The 18,496-nt window shown below is 48.6% G+C and overlaps 8 protein-coding genes across 8 annotated transcripts; 5 read left to right on the top strand and 3 right to left on the bottom strand.

Annotated features, from left to right (window-relative positions):
• Nucleotides 1–213: 213 nt before the first annotated feature.
• Nucleotides 214–2,386, bottom strand: cds1 (phosphatidate cytidylyltransferase). The gene is made up of 4 exons (XM_032051918.1): nucleotides 1,751–2,386; nucleotides 1,322–1,694; nucleotides 460–1,253; nucleotides 214–393 (listed from the first exon to the last, which is right to left on the bottom strand). Exons 1-4 carry the CDS (start codon nucleotides 1,898–1,900, stop codon nucleotides 355–357), a joined length of 1,356 nt encoding a protein of 451 aa, XP_031910082.1. The 5' UTR covers nucleotides 1,901–2,386; the 3' UTR covers nucleotides 214–354.
• An 11-nt stretch (nucleotides 2,387–2,397) lies between these two features.
• BDV38DRAFT_256441 (putative DNA repair protein Rad26) lies at nucleotides 2,398–5,245 on the top strand. The gene has a single exon (XM_032055520.1). It carries the CDS (start codon nucleotides 3,051–3,053, stop codon nucleotides 4,830–4,832), a length of 1,782 nt encoding a protein of 593 aa, XP_031910081.1. The 5' UTR covers nucleotides 2,398–3,050; the 3' UTR covers nucleotides 4,833–5,245.
• Nucleotides 5,246–5,458: 213 nt separating this feature from the next.
• On the top strand, nucleotides 5,459–7,164 carry BDV38DRAFT_168825 (mitochondrial 37S ribosomal protein uS4m). The gene is made up of 3 exons (XM_032051917.1): nucleotides 5,459–5,616; nucleotides 5,688–6,110; nucleotides 6,181–7,164. The coding sequence occupies exons 1-3, from the start codon at nucleotides 5,581–5,583 to the stop codon at nucleotides 7,087–7,089; spliced, it is 1,368 nt and encodes a 455-aa protein (XP_031910080.1). The 5' UTR covers nucleotides 5,459–5,580; the 3' UTR covers nucleotides 7,090–7,164.
• Nucleotides 7,165–7,641: 477 nt separating this feature from the next.
• On the top strand, nucleotides 7,642–9,592 carry BDV38DRAFT_256437 (uncharacterized protein). Its single transcript, XM_032055519.1, has one exon. It carries the CDS (start codon nucleotides 7,807–7,809, stop codon nucleotides 9,424–9,426), a length of 1,620 nt encoding a protein of 539 aa, XP_031910079.1. The 5' UTR covers nucleotides 7,642–7,806; the 3' UTR covers nucleotides 9,427–9,592.
• On the bottom strand, nucleotides 9,593–11,243 carry BDV38DRAFT_256435 (pyruvate dehydrogenase (acetyl-transferring) subunit E1 alpha). Its single transcript, XM_032055518.1, has 4 exons — nucleotides 11,067–11,243; nucleotides 10,868–11,001; nucleotides 10,342–10,796; nucleotides 9,593–10,285 (listed from the first exon to the last, which is right to left on the bottom strand). Exons 1-4 carry the CDS (start codon nucleotides 11,187–11,189, stop codon nucleotides 9,780–9,782), a joined length of 1,218 nt encoding a protein of 405 aa, XP_031910078.1. The 5' UTR covers nucleotides 11,190–11,243; the 3' UTR covers nucleotides 9,593–9,779.
• A 289-nt stretch (nucleotides 11,244–11,532) lies between these two features.
• BDV38DRAFT_256432 (uncharacterized protein) lies at nucleotides 11,533–12,426 on the top strand (the record flags this gene model as incomplete). The annotated part of the gene is made up of 2 exons (XM_032055517.1): nucleotides 11,533–12,111; nucleotides 12,205–12,426. A coding segment is annotated over exon 2 (179 nt), but the record flags the coding sequence as incomplete, so codon positions are not given.
• A 1,696-nt stretch (nucleotides 12,427–14,122) lies between these two features.
• Nucleotides 14,123–14,792, bottom strand: BDV38DRAFT_256427 (uncharacterized protein). Its single transcript, XM_032055516.1, has one exon. It carries the CDS (start codon nucleotides 14,630–14,632, stop codon nucleotides 14,420–14,422), a length of 213 nt encoding a protein of 70 aa, XP_031910076.1. The 5' UTR covers nucleotides 14,633–14,792; the 3' UTR covers nucleotides 14,123–14,419.
• A 213-nt stretch (nucleotides 14,793–15,005) lies between these two features.
• BDV38DRAFT_256426 (uncharacterized protein) lies at nucleotides 15,006–15,626 on the top strand. Its single transcript, XM_032055515.1, has one exon. The coding sequence runs from the start codon at nucleotides 15,294–15,296 to the stop codon at nucleotides 15,525–15,527; it is 234 nt and encodes a 77-aa protein (XP_031910075.1). The 5' UTR covers nucleotides 15,006–15,293; the 3' UTR covers nucleotides 15,528–15,626.
• Nucleotides 15,627–18,496: the final 2,870 nt, after the last annotated feature.

The raw sequence follows: 18,496 nt of genomic DNA, 5'->3' as shown, positions 1-18,496 counted from the left end.
ATACGGAAAGAAAGAAAAAAAATACAATACCCCCTTTCGCACGTGTACCTAGACATGAACCTAACCTTCTGATCGTACTTTCCCGACACTATACAAGAATGACCCAATGTGAAGGCAAGACAAGAGAACAAGCGTAATGTAAGATAGACGTTCGGTAGCCACCGTTGAGGAAGAAGTTTCGTTTGAAGCTCGTTAAAGGGCTCTAGCGATGTCGAATAACGACCGATTAAAAATGGTATTCTAAAATATGAGTCGCTACTTTTAAGATTCCGAAATTTGAGTAAGTCGGGAGGGGGTTGGGTTTCATCACTGAAAGGTAGAATGGAAATGGCATGGGTCATCATCGAACGTTTCTCATCGGCGCTTGAGCTCAGTGTTCAGACACTCCAAGATCTACACGTGGTTAGTTATTTGATATATAATGAAGTCTCATAAAAGGATATTGGAGGGTACACTGACCGTTTCGGAAACAGTACCCTGGTTGTACAGATACTTGCCCAATCCTCTGACCACCTCCAATTGCTCCTCGACCGTCAGGCCGTTGATGGCGGTCTCAATGACGTCTCCAACAGTAGCTTTGTACACGGCAATAAAGCTATGGTAATACATGTACGCAAAGAAGCCCATGATGAACTGACAGTCCATCCGATCGGTGATACCGCCATGACCCGGGATCGATTCGCCAAAATCTTTTATTTTGAAGGTTCGCTTAAGCCCGGAAGCGAAGAAGCCACCAAAAGGGGCAATTAGGGAGGCGAATGTAGCGAAGATCAAAATATGGAACTGTATGGGCTCGATATAAAAGGTCTTGTCCACCCCGGTCCACTCCGGAACTTGGTACGGCTGGGGCATAAAGGCCGGATTTGGGGTGCATTCCAGCCCCGTCAGCACGTTGGATCCAAGATCATTTACCGGGCAGATGAAGTACTTGTAGCGCATTAGGACATTGGTCATGAAGTAGCCGAAAATTATGGTGCAAATCCAAGCACCGAGGAACCCTTCGACAGTCTTTTTGGGAGACAGTTGGATCAATTGGGTCCGGCCAAACGTGATTCCGCAAACGTAGGCAAAAATATCGTTGGTAATGACCAGAGACGCTGGGAGGAAAAACCATATCATTCCCTCCAAAATGTTGTTCATAACAAAGTGCGCTTGTACGACGATCAGGTAAAGTGCCATGTGAGTCCAAGCGAACTGTGTAAATTGGAACCGGTAGTGTCCCTTCTGTAAAGATGCAACGAAAAAGACAAATCCTACACTCTCGCATTAGAACCGTAAATGTCTGTGCTCTGGTACTCTAGAATAGGGGGAAACAACTCACCCATGACGTAGAGCGTAAAGCTGATGAACCTATGGTGAGTCGCAAGAGGAAGCAACACCTTGTCGACTAACAGGACGTGCTTAAAATAGTAGATGACACTTTCACCGTACAAAAAGTACATGGTTGTGGCTAGGAAATACCAATTCAACGATTTGGTGAAACGGAGATTCTTCTCTTTGCTCGGCACATTGGCAATAGCGATAACTTCCTTGAATGAGATGATTTGAATTGCGGTAACGAGGCCAATGATGTAGATGTGACCTGAGAACATGGCAATAAAGAAACCAAAGATCATCACGAAAGTCCATATTGTGCGGGTAATGAAGGTCTGCTTCTTTTTCTCATAATCGGACATCTGCGGCTGTTCGGCTTTCTGGCGGTGTTCTCTGATTAGTCCCCTAACAACATTGAGTAAGTCGGGCCGCTCACCTCTTCGACAATCGTCTCGGGTTTGGACACGCTGCCATTCTTTGACGGACTTCCGGGTTCAGAAGCGGCATCGCTGGCATCTGAGATACTTAACCGACGAGTTTCCGACGCCCGGTGTGGGAACCTGACGTTCCGACGTGGCTTGGACATGGTGTAAGGAGCCGGGTGGGAGAAAGGAGGATGGCGCGGTACCCAAGCGGTATGCGTGGGGAAGGAGGGGAAAGTCTAGAAGAAAATCTTAAGGGGAACTGGGGGTCGGGACAGGGCCGACAAGGAAAGGTACGACAGGGGAGGGCGAAGAGGAGAAAGGGAGTGAGAAAGGGAAAAGAGAAGAGAGTGAGCACAGGTGATCGTCGTTAATAGATTAAAATTTCATGTGAAATAGCGACCGAATACGATCGGCGGAAGCACGGACAAAAAACCGACGCCGCTGGGTAGGACTCAACGAGCAATTTCCCGTCAATGTTTAATTGACAGCGGTTCAAATTGCAGGGGTGATACTGAGGGAGTGGAGGAGAGGAGGAGTAGGAAGAAGAGGGAGATGAGGTCCCGTGGCCGCAGCGTGACTTTGACCGGCTACTACGTCAGGCGTTATTTTCCCCTACGTTTTTTTTGTTGCTTATAACCCCAACAATTAAAGCCCCATTATCTACTGCAGTCATTCCGTCATTCATACGCCACATTCGCCTTTCATTCTCTCATTCATGGCGATCGTACATCTTAGGGCATGGAAGAAAACGATGATGATTTCTTCTCCGATGATGGCTTCGAGGATCTGCCACCGGGCACATTACTCCAGCTGGAACAGAACGCGGTCTTAGCAAACCAGACTGCACAGCCCCAATCTCAGACTACAGCGGCAATAGGCCAGCCCTCTCGAGCCTTTACTAGTCATAATTTCCAAGCGGCAGCTTCCGAGCAGACCTTCCTCCCCAATGCTTCATTAAATCCCCCGGCGCATTTACACACGGGATTGACCAGCGATTACGGCGCTTTGGATGTAGGGGAGTTGGACGCGGTGGTTCTAGAAGATGAGACGGAGTCGATGCATGGGCTGGATCAACCAGCTGTACCTACTGAGCAGTCTGGCTCCTACCAGGTTGTTGCCAACCCGGAAGGAGAGGGTGAACAAGCTTACCCCGAGGCCATGGAGGTTGAAGAGAAAGCTTCCCACTCTAAGCGTGGTCATGTAGCCTACGCCATAATAAACGATACGGTAACGTCATAGGTCCCTGATCTGCATCACTGCAGCGTTAATTCTTGACAATAGCTGGCAGCGGAGAATGAACGGTACAAGCGAATGATGGAAGAGCTGGCAGCGGCCAGATCTATGGCAGAAACAAAAGCTGGGGAAATTGCTATCATCCGATCAAACCAGGCGAAACTTGCGGAAAACTATGAACGTCAGGTTGCCGCCCTGCGGAAGGCGATGGCTGAGGAGGTAGCTAGGCACAAGGAAGAAGTCGAGGCCGCACGTGCAGAAGGCAAGATGCTAGCCACGGAGAATGCATTTCTTAAGCAAGACCTTGCCGAAGAGTCCATGCGGATCAGCAATTTGAAAGCGAAAGGCCGGGCAGAGGAAAAACCAGCTCCAGGAACACCAAAGAAACACAAAGCCCTGCCTTTCCGCGATGGATTCGATGACGATGAGATCCTTGCCGTCTCTCCCAGCAAATCTACGCGGTATAAGCGAATGAGCCCGACAGTGGGTGATAAACGGAAGCGGAGGCTCAGCGAGGATAGCCCGATACCACTTGACTTAAGCCCACAGCCGGAGCTTATGCATGTTGAAACTGCTGTCGGTGACATGTCGGACGATGCATTAGATGAAGCCATACCGAAACGAGCCGTGCATGTCGACGATCAAAACTCGCAGTTGGTCAAGCGCCTATTGAATCATCGAACATTCCCCAACGAAAACAGTGATATTGAAGTGATGGCTAGATTAACATTCCCATCAGAGCCTCAGCGAACACTCTCGTCAATTCTATTGGAGGAAGTGGCAAACCTTGATATCGGTAGTTATTTGCTAGAATACGCACGGGCTATAATTTCATTATGGTCTCGTGCTCTGCGCGAAAGATTCTTCGAGCCCGTTCCCATTTTCATGGGGATTATGCGGCATGTCTTGGCTCTGGATGCGCCTTCGTCCGCCTCCGAGTTGATCGAGCACCTAGTCCCGCTATTACAAGAGTCGGGGGAAGTTAACGGCATCCCCCGGTTTAAACACTCCCCCGTTTCGCGGCAAAGTTTTGGGCAGGTCAGACAGACGCCATTATCTGAGCTACAGCCTCTTGTAAACTCAACTGAGGCGCTGGGCCTCCTGTACCAAATAGCTTGCTCATGCTTACATATCGACCGCGTGTTGGAGCAATTTTGGCGATTCATGCGCTACGACTTTATCCTGATGATGTTAAACTGCTCGCAATCCATAAGCGACATCGTCCTAACCCTAAACCTCCTATCGACCAGCATTCGCATCGAGTCTTTTGGTTCTGTTCAGGACACGGAGCAGGACCAGGTCGCAAACGAAAACTACATCGTTGATCGCGTGGCGAACCTTCTGAGTGAGATACCACAGGTAGACGAGGGACAGCCCCCTTATATGGCTTCGGAGATTTGCGATATGCGGCTGGAAGCATTGTCTCTTTTGACATTGGTAGCTTTCAATCAAGAGGCCCCCGCTAGTACTCACGGCAGCATGGTCATTGCATCACACTCTACAGCGCTAGCACGACTAATCCGAGCCATGCACGACGAATTAGATGCTTTGTATGCATCACCGCCCGAAAAGGAGTTGCACGCAGCGTTAGTAAATGGGTTGATGCATCTAGTGTACGGGGTGATCCGTCGGCATCCAGAGCACGTCGATCTCCAGTCGAAGCTCAGCCGAGTAACGGGAGGCAAACAGAAATTTTTAGTGGTGCTGACGAGACTCGCGTTCAGCGAAGGGCAGATACTAGAGGCCGGTATCGAGGATGAAACGGTAGAGATGGCCCACGAGATCTTGGACGACGCTGTGAATCCTCAGGAGGCCGAGGCTCTGCTCGAAGCGTTCCCGAGTTCAAAGCAGCAGGAATAGAACAAAGATGAGCAGGTAGATAGATATACAGGGTGGAATATGACAGTAATGATGATACAGGACTGGTACTACTACGATGGCATTAATTTGGGATTTAGGGCTATTGTTAAATAGAGACCAGGTGGGGATAACTTGAAAACACAATAGCCTGCTATATGCGAAGATCTGGCAATTCATTGTAGTACAAACTCAGACAGCCATGGTAGAAGGGGGTTGTGATACAAATCAACTACATTAAGTATTATCCCTCTTCTCCATACCCCCGCTCAAGGCGGAGAGATGATGAAAAGAGAATGATGATTCCACCAAGTGGAACGGAGCCAAAGAATACGCCTGCCAATGACCCGAAGGCCGTTGGACGGATTGTTCCACCGCGCTGTGCAATGCAGGGACCAATCCGTGGTGGACCGCCTTCTTGATCGCAGCCACCCAAACAAGGTAAGTATGAAGAAAAGAAAGAAGAAAAAAATTCAAAAGGGTGTCGGGTATCTGGGGAACTTATAGAAGTGGGTGGGGTCACCAACCCACGCTAGTGTCAAGCGAGACCCTTCCATCCAATCACGAACCACTACCCTACCACTACCACCGCCATATCTCTGTGTTCCTTACTGCCTGACAAACATGGCATTAAAATCAATTGCAAGGTCATGTGCAAGTTATCACGTGCCACATGCGAAGTTTTGGCCGCAAGATCGCTGGATGAACAGCAGGACATAGTATCAAGGTCACGCTCAACCGACTCGCCATCATGAGAAACAGGGCCACTACGCCGTTGAGCAAGCCTGTAAGCTTCCCCTTTGTGAATTCGTCTTCTTGAAGTTTCTTTCTCTCAGCAGCTAATGCCAATCTGTTTAGAAAATCCGACAATCATGGAGCAAATATAACCTATTCAACCTGCAGCGCCTGCGTAACCCTCCAACCGGCAGCAAAACATTTTTCCAACAAAAATGGACCGCTAAGTCCATGGCCAGATCATACCATGGTGAACAAGTCCGCGAGAGCCAATGGGCGCGCATGTTCTCCCGCCGCATTCGCAGCGTCGTGCCCATGAGCCCAGCTAGATTAGCCCAGGACGACGGCTCCGGGATGTCCGCTGGTCGTGGAGCAGGTGTGGAGGGCACCAAGGACTTTCCTCGATTGACACCCTTTACACAGATGACATTTGCTCCTCTGGAGCGTCGATTGGATGTGGCTATCTTTCGAGCTATGTTTGCTAGCAGTGCTAGACAGGCTCGACAGTTTGTTGTTCACGGTGCGGTGACGGTTAATGGGAAGCAGGTATGCTTTTATTCTTTGATTAAGATTAGATGTCGAGGTGGCTTAGTGAGCTAAACGTATGGTTCTCTAGATGAGATACCCCGGTTACCTCCTCAACCCTGGCGATCTTTTCCAGGTCGATCCCGAGCGTGTCATGTATGCAACCGGTGCCCCTAAGGACAAACACGAGCGTCGAGAGGGACGTGTTGCCCGGAAAAAGTCGGCCGAGTCTCAAGAAGCGGAGGCGGAGGTGAAGGAGGAGGGTGCTGTGGAAGATTCAGGAGAGAAGAAGGAAGCCGAGTCAGAGGAACAGGGTCAAAAGAAGGAGAATGACGACCCACGAGAGACGCTAAAGGTCCTGCTGGCCCAGGCCAAGACCATCATGGCTGGCAGCAAGGATGTACTCCCCGCGAAGCGCAAGCAGGAACTCCGTGGATTCCAGAAGGCCGTCAAGCGTGTCCTCTCTCGCGCCGATTCAAGCACCGTTCTCGCTGACAACCTGGAATCGCAATTCTCTGAGCTTATTACCCTCCTCAAGGCCAAGCCTGCGGAGAAGAAAGACACCAAGCGCTCTAAGCGGGATCAGTCTTCCGACGAGACTCAGAACATTTCCAAATCCGCGTCCGAATCTGCTACTGCCAGCGAATCCCAGCCCGGAGAGGCCTTAACTGAGGCTTTCCGACAGGCCGCCGAGAACCCCGAGGAAGAAGTTGACACCTCGGAACTCACAGAAGAGGAGTTCGATGTGCTCAAGCGTGCTCTCGTCCAGATGCGTGACAACCCCATCGACAGCACAAAGCCCTACGCCACCCCCTGGAGGCCCCGCGATTACATGGGTGCTTTCGCTTTCATTCCCCGATACCTCGAGGTCAACCACAACATTTGCGCGGCGGTCTACCTGCGCCATCCGGTGGCTCGTCCCGGCTTCTCGGAGGTGCCGACACCGTTCGGTGAGCCTGTTGGTACAGCCGCTTTCGCCTGGTACCTGAGACGGCGGTAGACAACGCAACGACCATGTAATAATCATTGTATTTTCTCCTTAGGATTTTCTCTTCTTCTTACGTTCTGCGGGCATGTTCCACAGTCATGTATTACTGGGTATCTGGTCTGTTCTTGTTATTTGGCATATGTCCGTTCTCATAGATGTACCTATCTATCTATCGATCTACCTTGTGTTCCCTGCGGGAGGACAAAATCATGTTTGGTGTTGGAACTGATAGCGCACACACAAACCCCCTGTACAATCAAGTGAATGTAAATGCAACCTCAATCTCCAATTCAATATCAATAGTCGTGTAGCTAGACGCTTGGGATCATACATCGTATAGCAATACTAATGGGACTGACAGCCTGATAGACCCGCTAGTTCTAGACCAAACTATGTATATATATATGTGTCATGGGATGGGTCAGAGACGTATGTCAATTACATTTAATACTGGCTGAAAAATACAAAACCAACCTACACCTACCCGCTTATCACCTATCAACGCGGTAAAATTGCAAAACATCGCCCCATTTTTTCATTCCACCACCGATACATAACCACAACCCACTCTAAACCCGACTCGCCACAAACCAAAAAGCAACCGGGGGGAGAGAGAGAGAGAGAGATAGAGAGATAGAGAGAAGAAATCGCCCATCAAACGAAGAAAAGAAAAAAACCCCCGCCAACCCAGAACCTGGATCTCTTAGATCCGCCCTGAAAAGAGACCTAATGTATTCCTGGCATGGGCATAGTCCGAACCATCATGTGGCGGCGAACGCAGCAACGACGACACCGGGCCGCCGACTCGAATCGCCCAATCCCTCGTCTCACTCCTCGTACCCTATGTCGCAGCTACGGTGGATGTCGCGCCCGCATAATGCGCCCCCTGGTGCTTTGCCGACCCTCTCGTCGAATTTGAGGATGGGTGCACCTGCCGCACCGGGAGGAGGGGCAGCTGGGGTTGGGGGTGGTCCGGCTGGCGGGAAGGCCATCGCTGGTCCAGGGCCGAGGCATAATACGCCGCAACATGCGCCGGGGGTGTCGGTGGTGGCTGAGTCGCGAGTTTCGGCGGAATCGATCGAGAGCTCCGATAGCGATCAGTCGGATGCTGTGAGCGGGGGGCGCGATGTGGTGGGGGTGGATGCACTGGGCGATACGGATTATGTACCGTCGCATGGGGACGTGCAGGATTCGAGGAGAGGAGGGGAAGGGGCTGCTGCTGGAGCGACAGCTGCCGGAGGGGCTGTGATGGGGTCTGCGGGGAGGAATAGTATCATGGATCGGGTGCTGGGAGACGACGACATGGATAGTAGCGGGATGGCAGGAGATACACCCCGCAAACATGGCAAGCGCCTGACGACGTTGGAGGAGGTGTCATTGTTCAACATCTGTAATCGGCATGCGGAGGAATTCGGACAGCGCAGTAATCTGTGCAAGTGGTGGATGACAGTGACGGCGGAATTCACGCGCGACCAGGGACATCCGTATTCGTGGCACTCGGTGCGGCGGAAGGTTGAGCTGGTCACGAAGCAGCGCATGAAGTTTCTCGAGGAGCAGCGAGAGAAGGGTGGCTCGGAGAATGAAGACCTATCGAATCCGCGATGGCGTTCAGCAGTCGACGCCTGGATTCCGACGTGGCAGCGCTGGGAAGAGGCCGAGGCACGGCGGATCGAGAAACGCGACTCGCGCCGGTCTCGCAAGAGGAAAGAAAGGTCTTGGGAACCGGCGTGGGATGCTCCGAGTTCGAACGGTTGGAGACAAACGTCCAGCCCAGCAGTGGATAATACTGCGATCAGTGGAAACCAAAGTCAGGGTCCGCTGCCTCCTCCACCTGCTCCTGCCTCTGTCCCTACTGCTGCTGGCCCTGTTACACCTAATCTAGTCCGGCTGCCTCCCGGATTTGAAAACATGTTTGCAAATCAACCGTCCAGTTCACCTGGGTGGTCGTCCCAGCATCCAGCGTCCTCGTCTGCTCCACCTTCAGCTGGAGAGAATGGCATGATGAGTGCCGTCATAGAAACGCTAGGCAAACTGAACAAGCATTTAGATGCTGTGAGCTCAGAACCTCAGTCATCGCCCTTAATCGCATCGTTAGCCTCAAACTCAGACCCCCAGCGTCGTGCAAGGCCGCCTAACCAAGAGGAAGCTATCTTCGATGAAGGCGAGAGGCAGGAGAAAGCATTGCATGCGTCGGCCATCAAGCAGCTCAAGGAGGAACTCCGGCAGGAGTTGCGGGATGAGCTCCGGTCAGAGCTGGAAAGGGACCGGGCGGCCTTAGAAGAGAAGTTGGATTCTGTACAGAGAACGCAGGAGATGATTCTCGAAATGCTAAGACAGGAGCCTTCGTAATTCTTTTTATTTTTATTCTTGTGGTTCGGTCTGTTGCTTGATCTTATTGCTATGATACCCATTGGCGAACAGCGTATCCCTGTCCAAGTCATATTGCAGTGCTGAAACTTCACCGATAATGTCTACATACACGCTAAGGAGACTTAATTTATTTACCATTAATGTTCGAACAATCTCCAATAGTATATTCCTAACGTTGTAGGAGAAAAAATGCAAAAATATAGATATAAATCCCCGGCTAAATTACATAGTAAACGTGCATGGTAATGCTGCATAGGAGCCTGCCAATTTAATTGTTTTTTATACGTCCTCCGTCGTTGTCACCCCCGATGAGAAGCCACCTCGCGTCATACTTAGTAGTAGAAGGTCTCATCAACGGTGCGACCCCTCATCCACCTGGGCTCGCTGCCACGGACGTAGATGTCCTCAAAGAGGATACGGGTGCTGTTGTCAGGAACGGGCATGTTCTCGGCGATGGCGACCTCCTCATCAACAAAGGCACGAGCGGCCTTGTCCAGAGCCTTGAGCTCGTCCTCAGTCATGACCTTCCAGTCAAGGATCTTCTGCTTGAGACCGGCAATGGGGTCGTGGGTGCTGCGCATGCGCTGGATCTCCTCACGGCTACGGTAGGTGGTACCGGGGTCGGACATGGAGTGACCTCCGTAACGGTAGGTGACATACTCCATCACGAGAGGGCCGTTGCCAGAGACGGCATAGTTCTTGGCGTACTGAACGGCAGCCTTGGTGGCAAGGACATCCATGCCATTAACCTTGATACCAGGGATGTACTGACCACGCTTGTAGTACTCGGTCAAGGCGGAGGAACGAGCGGCGGAAGTACCCATACCGTACTTGTTGTCTGCGACAAATTAGAACCTCTGCATCTTCACTGGCCCGTAATCAAGGAGAACTTACTCTCACAGCCAAACAGAACGGGAAGGTTCCAGAGCTTGGCCATGTTGAAGGCCTCAAAGACCTGACCCTGGTTGGAAGCGCCGTCACCGTACAGGACAATGCTAGTAGTGGGCTCCTCGTTGTACTGCTGGGCGAAAGCAAGACCAGCACCAACAGGGACCTGAGCACCGACAATACCGTTACCACCGTAGAAGTTAGGAGCGAACATGTGCATGGAGCCGCCCTTTCCGTAGGCGATACCCTCACGGCGACCGAGCAACTCTCCGATAATGGACCGGATGGTACCACCGCGCATGTAAGCGTAACCGTGACAACGGTAGGCAGTGATGATCTTGTCGTCACGGGTGATGGCGTGCTCAATACCAGTCGCGACGGCTTCCTGACCAGTCGACAAGTGGCAGAAACCTCTGATCTTCTTTTCCTTGTAGAGACGATCGGCGGCCATCTCCATGCGCCTAAATTAACATGAGAGCGAAACGTTAGAGCCAGATCAACACAACATTAAGGATTCCGCAATGATGCATACCTGGTCGAGACCATATCATGGTACATCTGCTTCAGCTCCTTCTTGGTAACCTCCAGAGTGTAGGGAGGGGGATCGATCTCATAGGTCTCAAAGCTCTCATCGGAAAGCTGGACAGTAAAAGGCTTGTCATCCTCCTGTGGAAAGCGCATAGCGCGTTAGCATCGCCGTATCAGAGACTTTTCCGAAGGGCTCAACAAACCTGCGGAACATTCTCAGCATGCGACGAGGCGGCGTCGGTGGTGACGGAGCGACGGGCAAGGGGAGTGAAAGCGTGACGCCTCAAAGGCGCGGCTTGACGGGCCCACGCAGTGCGGAACAACATTCTGGGCAGGGCAGGAGGTCCAATTGATGGAGAAGGGAGCTGGAGGAAGATCAGGGAGGTTCTGTTATCTTTCAACAACGGAGATGTTGGGAACAAACTTTCCCCTGCGGCTAACGCCTTTGGGCGATGGCTTATCTAAGCTGACTTTCCATTCGGGAACTGCCGGTGTACACCCTGCAAACCTGGCAAACATCCATTTCTATTGCTCCTCTCTGCAATATACGTACAACAGTCCTACGGAACAGTAGGTTCCTGATCAATTTTGTCATCAAAATCTCGTCAATGGCCTTCATTAGACACTTCTCTGCCATACACAACTTTTCGTCATCCCCATAGGTACACCGTTGGTGTTGGTCCGGCACTCCCGGCGGATGCCACCGATCCTGATCCTGCATACGTGTTGGACCGGCGTACGCCATTCTTGGAATCACCTGACTTCTCCTCGGAGTCCCATAGATCTTCCTTCAACATCAATGGGGGGCGGTCAATCTTTGATTACGATGTGGGATGAAAGCTCTGCGTAACATAAACAATGACTACTGGGATCGTGGAGGTTCGGGAAGTCAGTATCGGCGGACTGATGACTTTCGACCAAGAGAGGTCATCCTTTCCTTTTTGGCGAGATATGATTGCGCAGGATGGTCTTTCTCAAGAGTCCCCGTTTAAAGGAGACAAGGCCTGCGCCAGCCTTGTTTAGCTTGCTCCTCTGCTTGAATGCGCCGTAAATGAGATACCTGCGTAGATCGACACAGAGATGTGGTCAAGGTTGAGAAATTGGGGCTGAAAGAGATACGCTGACAAACTGTGCAATATTTTGAGGGATGAGACAGACAGTGAGTGAATCTAAGGCGGCTCGGTATCGGCCCTTGGAACCTCACCGCTGGACCTCAATCTAGAGTGCTGACGGGAACGAGTCATGACTCTAAATATAAAACTTCAGCTATGCCAGGACACTCTGCTATAGGTGAGCAGACGGAAACCCTCCACTTAGAAGTGATTTCGCCCGTATTCATACATATATGTCAGGATCAATGCCGCCAACAGGTCTCAGAACTGTACCAGATTGCATGTTCACCGATTCGCAGAGAGGCCTGGTTTCCTGTGTTGTTTCAAGCGTAGTCGCAAATGGCACTCTTGTCCTTAGTCTCGCCGCCATACGTATGGTAACGGACGGACAGACTGCTCAAGATGCCAGTAATTGACATGAAAATCCTGGAATTTCAAATTTCAATGCATCCTACACCAAATATTAGTACACATTTTTAAAATCACCGGTTGCACTTCGGTATGATCGTGCTGGACTGAAGGAGCTTGTTCCTGAAAGACAGTAGAGTGAACTCACGTCAGTACGGCTATACAGTTAATCGATAGAAAATTGATTGGACTTCGATTGGTTCAACCTGACATGGTCAATCTAGAGAGGGGACGACGTTGTTCAATGGGCGACACTACGGAGTATGTACAGAGTACACTGTCGCCGTTGTTGATATGGCACAGTTTTATGTGGGTCATTCTCCTCTAATGGTTAACTAAGCGATTATCTATCAATTTGTTTGGACAGGGTCACACTGTCACAGAAAAGCCAACCCCGAGTGGAAGGCGATGAACGGGACGATCGGATCTCCGATCGTGGGCCTAATTAGGGTCCAAAATGTGAGATTTGATGGATTATCAACAACACCAACTGAACTATTGCGTATTTTCAGCCAGCCTGTTTCACATAAAAATACCGCAGAACATATTCGTCTATCTCCACGAACCTTTTTTGTTCTTCTCGAATTAAGTTTTCCAGCATCCTGTTTCAACGGAAGCCTAGGGTAGGTTACAGGGAAGCAGTTGCCTAGGTTTTAAGATTAGTCTCTTTCTCTTTTTTTTTTTTTTTTTTTTTTTTTTTTTTTTTTTTTTTTTTTTTTTTTTTTTTTTTTTTTGTTTTTTGTTTTTTTTTTTTTTTTTTTTTTTTTTTTTTTTTTTTTTTTTTTTTTTTTTTTTTTTTTTTTTTTTTTTAGCACGAACCATTGAACTATGAAGATCTTGGTCTGGGCTGTTTCGTGGGTACTACGTAGGTGATTAGGTAGTAGTCAGTGACAAATCTTTTCCAAGGCAAATTCTGGGTCATGAATCTAATAGCTTACCGCCACAGTTGGATGTCTCCATACTTACCTGCTTTCGGTATGGTATAGTGTTAACGTTGTAGGGGGATCGGTCTCCGTAGTTCAGCCGAGATGTGTCGGGGTGGGCTCCTCAACGTGGCAAGCGCTGTGGATAAGCTGAGTAGAGGTATCTTTTTTGGGAATGTCGCAAGGAAATGGTGTCAGAACTAGTGATTGAGAAATTTTGGGTCGGACAGCGAATTCTGTAACCTCCATGTGATTCAAAAGTAGATGCCTATTTGGAATCCTTGTCTGGCGTGAAGTCCGACTCTCAATGTCGATATGGATGTATACGAACAAGCATTCTCTGCGCGAGTCCATAGACGGTGTTACCAATCCAACTGCATGTACATACATACATAAATAAATAGTAATAACTATACTTCCCCGTATACATCGTTGTCCCACTGTACCTTCCTCTCGTATTATCCGACCAACCAAAGAGTCTGTAACCACCGACAACGCGGTTCCTGACTTTTGAAACGGACCAATTGCACGTATCCCAACGGGCACTATCTCATCGCTCACCAGGGATGAACCACGGATGATTCCCATTCTCCGTTGACTCTCCACAGACAAGAACCCAGAAATTTCCAGAAAAAGCACGTCGGCCGATGCTACTAGCCTTGTTTTGACTACTACAAATCCTCCGTCCAACGAACTCAATGGCAAGTGGGGGGGTTGATAAAGTTTTCTTCGTTAATTGCAAATTGATTAACAGACGGCTTGATATTGTTCCCTCAATGTATTTGTATTGCATTGTAACCGTATTGTGGAATTCATGTGAAGGCAATCTGTGATCGGAAAAATATGCCCTCTCGGTTTGGATGATCTTGATACCATGCTCGAAATTATCACCAGTTGACTTCGCGTTCTTCGCGGCTAACTTTGACGAGGCCCTTTCCTTTTTCGGAAGCAATCTGCATGCATATTCGCAAGACTTGCTTTTAAGCAGTACTTACCAAGTATTAGCAGTGGTGGAAATTAAACCCAATGTGAGGCCCGGAGAAGCCCGGCAAAATACTCCGTAGGAGTACTAAAAGGTCAACGTGGCCAGTGCCCACTATCTACTAGTTGGTTCTATGTATGTATGTATGCAAAACCAACCCTTTTACCGCGGTGTGTGGTACCCCGTACGTATGGGTGTACTCCGGGGAGTATGTACAGTAGTATGCATGTGGTGGTACTCCGGTATGCAATGCGGAGTATAGGAGAGGCTGATAAAAATATATGATGTAGGTATATACGATGAAGGTACGGAGTAGTACATAAAACTACAGTGACATCACTCATCGCCACTCGCAGAGACTATTTATTTACTAAATTAATGTTCTTGCAGCAAATTAAAGTTGAAATTAGTCCCTGTTGCCGTTATCCAGGGAGATGGGTCATGATATATCATCCAATGATCGACCCCATCTTCATTATACGGGACATAAAATGTGAGCTGTCAACAGGCCACTTCGTTCAAATCCCGGATAATTCGATTTATCTACGGTAGATCACCAGTGCAGCCTGATTGCATACACCTTGCATATAACATATACAGTGGCAAGCCTGCGGTCGTCGTTTGTGCCATTACTTTCGAGCTTCAGACAAACGCGTACGTGCCTATGGCCCGATGCTCTGTGGCGAAATAGTCGAAAAGGAGAAAGCATTGCCGCAAAAGTACTACTGTATTGCGCCTCGCATCGTAGGAAAGCAAAAGTCGTTATTGGTGGGATGATCTCGGAGCCTTAACTGCTGCATATACTATTTCTTTAATTGCTTCTAATGCTCTCTCCTCTCCAACAACGGTGGTCTGAACACAGGTCCTGCCTACTCCGAACATACCCCGATATAAAAGCAATCCGGCCGGTTGACTAAATTATGGGGAGTTAATGAGCACCATTGGTGACTATCCAGGCAATAGCCTTGGATCCTGCGATTTATAGACTACTGCAAGTAGTACACAATGACGTTGCTAGGAGTTTCACTATTGTTTCATGCGTCTCAAACTGCAAGGTTGTCGCCTGAGTGCCCTGCCAACCATGTCACCGTTAGTTCAACAGACGACGCCCCAGCAAACCGCAATGCCTGTCGCAATCTTAGCAGAACTGTTGGGGTGCCTATTTCGTGCATGATTTTCACCGTAGTGGATCATTTTGCACAGAACACTAGTGTTAGTTCGCTTAGTTACAAGAACTAGACTTAACTTCGGAAAAAAAAAGTCTATAATAGAGGACATTAAGATAGTCAAGCTTAAGAGCCCAGAAGCACGTATCCTAGCAATAATGCGAGACGTAGCCGGGCCGGTCACGTAAAGTGGTGGAGATTGAGCTGATCCTTATTGTATCCCATGAGTCCAAACGCTCCTCTCTGGACAGAAGTTGCACCGTGCGGTTCACATGGTGGAAGTAGACGGAGGGATTATTGGATTAAATTTCATGCATGGCTTGGTCAATCCAGTCATGTGCTAAAATTGGACACTCGTTTTGTCAGTGCTCGCACGTATGACCCGAATTTCTGACCCATCAATGTGTCATACTGATAGTCAATAGTTAGTACCCATCTGGCTGATTCAGCGGATACACTCCCATGTCTGTGGAGTACTACATGTATATAGTCGGCAGTGATTGACATTGCTTACCATGGATTCAAATCCATCAAACACTGGTTGACTTACGGTCTTACATACTCCGTATGGATTTATCACCTAGGATGTGTTTCTGGTCTTCGATAAGATTTGGGAAAGTCAGCGTCTCGGAATGCTTCCTTCTGACGTTGGACGCAGGGTTTCTAGGGGACCCAGTAGGATGCGTTCCGTACATCCTTGGGTGTCAGGCCTAACAGCTAATCAGGTCTCGTGTTTTGCATTCAATCGCTAGTACTGCGTAGCTGACCCTAGCGAAATGCGGAGGGGACTTCTAACAATTGACGTATGATATATGTTCTCAGTCAGAAACAGGCACTAGCCATGGTTGAAACTCCCATTTATTTATCCTTTTGCGAAGGCATGCTCTCGCACTTATGCAATTAGTTAATGCTATTGCATATAACTACTACGTTTAAGCGCATTTGTAATATTGTCAATCCCATAAAATACTTAAGGTAGCCGATCCTTCGACCGAGAGGCATAAGGTTTTGACGTTTCGGTGGTCCGGACGGGGAGTTCTACCGTCGGATACCGTAGACGATCACCCATGGATATTAATTGGAGGGAACCATCGAAGAAATTGGTGAGTTTAGATACTTGCAGGTCTAGGTTAGAAATCCTGGGGGTTTCAGTGCCGTCTGACAGTTGTATCCATTTTGCGGATTCCTGCAGGAACTACGGAGTCACTTCACAAGAAAATGTGAGTGGCTTGATACAGTACTTTACAAGCTTACACAGTATATATGGAGACAGTATGGGGGCGTATCGACCCTACCAGAATGAAGAGCTACTGAGCCTATTAAGGAAAAGTACTGCACCATTCCGAGCGGGTCGGGTGGGGGTGAGCGTAGAACCGACTCCATGGTTATTGGCTCCTCCACAGAGATTTGGGTTTTTGGGATATTTCATGCGATACGCTCTCCCATCCATAGGAGATACAAATCCTATGAGAGAATTTTTTCTTAAAAAAAAATACCGGGAGAAAGAAGTGGTGTGGTCAGAAAGAATTCGCGTTTGAAAAATGGATAGTTTGTACAGATGATCCTTTTTTTAGTGAAAAGCACAGTGCAGACACTGAAAAGCCCCATACTAGTAGATCCGTATGGAGTAGTATGGAAACAACTGCAGCTTCATCTCCGTTTTTGCCGGACATGGCTGACTAAGTCCCGGCTACCCATTTTAAAATTCGCCCAGTGGAGATCCCGAAGTTCTCAGCCGTTGACAACTTATGCAGTATCAACGCTTACGTACGCCACCACAGCTTCATTTATTCGCCTCCCGTACCAGAGATGCAGCTGACCCTGAAGATGTATGTGAGACCTGGAATAAGGGACTGACCAAGCCTTATCTCTCTGGAACTGGGTATATCTAATACTGAACCCTAGCAGAGGAACAGGTGACAGAAAACGCTCGGGGATCAGCAGTCGGTTAATTAGGGGCCTGTGGTCAGTCATTGCATCGTATGGCCCCGGCTTGGCCCATCCGAAGCTTGGAAGGTCATAATTTAAGAATAATAAGGCCATTGTATTATATCCCCATGATTAGGCTAGTTTCTTTGTGCTTATGGCAGCACAAAGGATAACTATGAATTTCACCGGCCCCGTAACGAAATTACATCTGGAAGGTACGTCGTAGATCTCTATACCTCATGGTGGCTCTGGATTTATGGTTAAATTGTTTCCTACTACGGAGTACGGAGTACGGAGTAGTCATTTTCAATTGGGTAGTCTAGGTGTTCTGTTACTGGTAACGTGCGGCAAAACTAGTAGTCCCCTCCATATGGTGTAATGTCCGACTGTGGCGTTCGCCCTTGAAGAGATTCAATTACAATTCTCTGGGGGCAAAAAAAAAAAAAAAGAATTGAAATGTAAACAAAGTATTGAATGGATTTTCCCTTGAATAAATGTTCCGATGGTGGCCTGGGGCTGATAGATAGATTGGATAGATCAATGTAGGAGATTTGATTATTAGCTTGTACAGGCCCGACTGGCTGGAGTTGTGTCGCCTCCGGTTGTACAGGATGCACGGTGTAAGGAGAACCAGTAGGCTGGATCCATTTAGTGGCACTGAGAAGATATGGTTTCTTTTTTATGTTTGTGATCTGAGTTTAGGATAGGAGAAATTTCAGTTGACAGCAGTACACATCTAGTACTTTTGAACAGATGACCTCATCCATTGTCACTTCATTCACCTCCTTCTCAACCCAAAGAGAAAGAAAAGAGAAAAAAAGAAAAATCTCATTTTTCAGGGGCCTTCGTTCAAACTTTCAGTCCCTGGGATATGCTCCACTGGAAGCCTTCTTGGTGGCCTTTCAACCCATGGGTCGGATGCTGCATGCCCCACTTGGAGAGAATAATTTTTCTTTTTCTTTTTTCCTTTCTCTCTTTTTTTTTTTTTTTTTTTTTTTTTTTTTTTTTTTTTTTTTTTTTTTTTTTTTTTTCGGCTTTCCTGCAGGTGCTTGTACTGTCGTATGGTATTCCTGCAGGAAAATGGTACCTTGATAATACTTGGGTGGTATGAAC

Source organism: Aspergillus pseudotamarii, assembly GCF_009193445.1.
Source record: "Aspergillus pseudotamarii strain CBS 117625 unplaced genomic scaffold BDV38scaffold_58, whole genome shotgun sequence".
In the NCBI taxonomy this organism is placed as follows: domain Eukaryota; kingdom Fungi; phylum Ascomycota; class Eurotiomycetes; order Eurotiales; family Aspergillaceae; genus Aspergillus; species Aspergillus pseudotamarii.
Note: the sequence above shows the minus strand (reverse complement) of the source record. Positions and strands in the feature narration are given on the sequence as shown.

Bases quoted from the DNA above. Each gene is read 5' to 3' on its own strand.
- cds1 (XM_032051918.1), bottom strand. From the start codon at position 1,900: ATGTCCAAGCCACGTCGGAACGTCAGGTTCCCACACCGGGCGTCGGAA. The intron at 1,254-1,321 runs GTGAGTTGTTTC...GCGAGAGTGTAG, and splicing joins CTTTACGCTCTACGTCATGG to GATTTGTCTTTTTCGTTGCA. The intron at 394-459 runs GTCAGTGTACCC...AACCACGTGTAG, and splicing joins AGGGTACTGTTTCCGAAACG to ATCTTGGAGTGTCTGAACAC.
- BDV38DRAFT_256441 (XM_032055520.1), top strand. From the start codon at position 3,051: ATGATGGAAGAGCTGGCAGCGGCCAGATCTATGGCAGAAACAAAAGCT.
- BDV38DRAFT_168825 (XM_032051917.1), top strand. From the start codon at position 5,581: ATGAGAAACAGGGCCACTACGCCGTTGAGCAAGCCT. The intron at 5,617-5,687 runs GTAAGCTTCCCC...CAATCTGTTTAG, and splicing joins CTACGCCGTTGAGCAAGCCT to AAAATCCGACAATCATGGAG. The intron at 6,111-6,180 runs GTATGCTTTTAT...ATGGTTCTCTAG, and splicing joins TGACGGTTAATGGGAAGCAG to ATGAGATACCCCGGTTACCT.
- BDV38DRAFT_256437 (XM_032055519.1), top strand. From the start codon at position 7,807: ATGTATTCCTGGCATGGGCATAGTCCGAACCATCATGTGGCGGCGAAC.
- BDV38DRAFT_256435 (XM_032055518.1), bottom strand. From the start codon at position 11,189: ATGTTGTTCCGCACTGCGTGGGCCCGTCAAGCCGCGCCTTTGAGGCGT. The intron at 11,002-11,066 runs GTTTGTTGAGCC...CGCTTTCCACAG, and splicing joins ATGCTGAGAATGTTCCGCAG to GAGGATGACAAGCCTTTTAC. The intron at 10,286-10,341 runs GTAAGTTCTCCT...AATTTGTCGCAG, and splicing joins CGTTCTGTTTGGCTGTGAGA to ACAACAAGTACGGTATGGGT.
- BDV38DRAFT_256427 (XM_032055516.1), bottom strand. From the start codon at position 14,632: ATGAGTGATGTCACTGTAGTTTTATGTACTACTCCGTACCTTCATCGT.
- BDV38DRAFT_256426 (XM_032055515.1), top strand. From the start codon at position 15,294: ATGACGTTGCTAGGAGTTTCACTATTGTTTCATGCGTCTCAAACTGCA.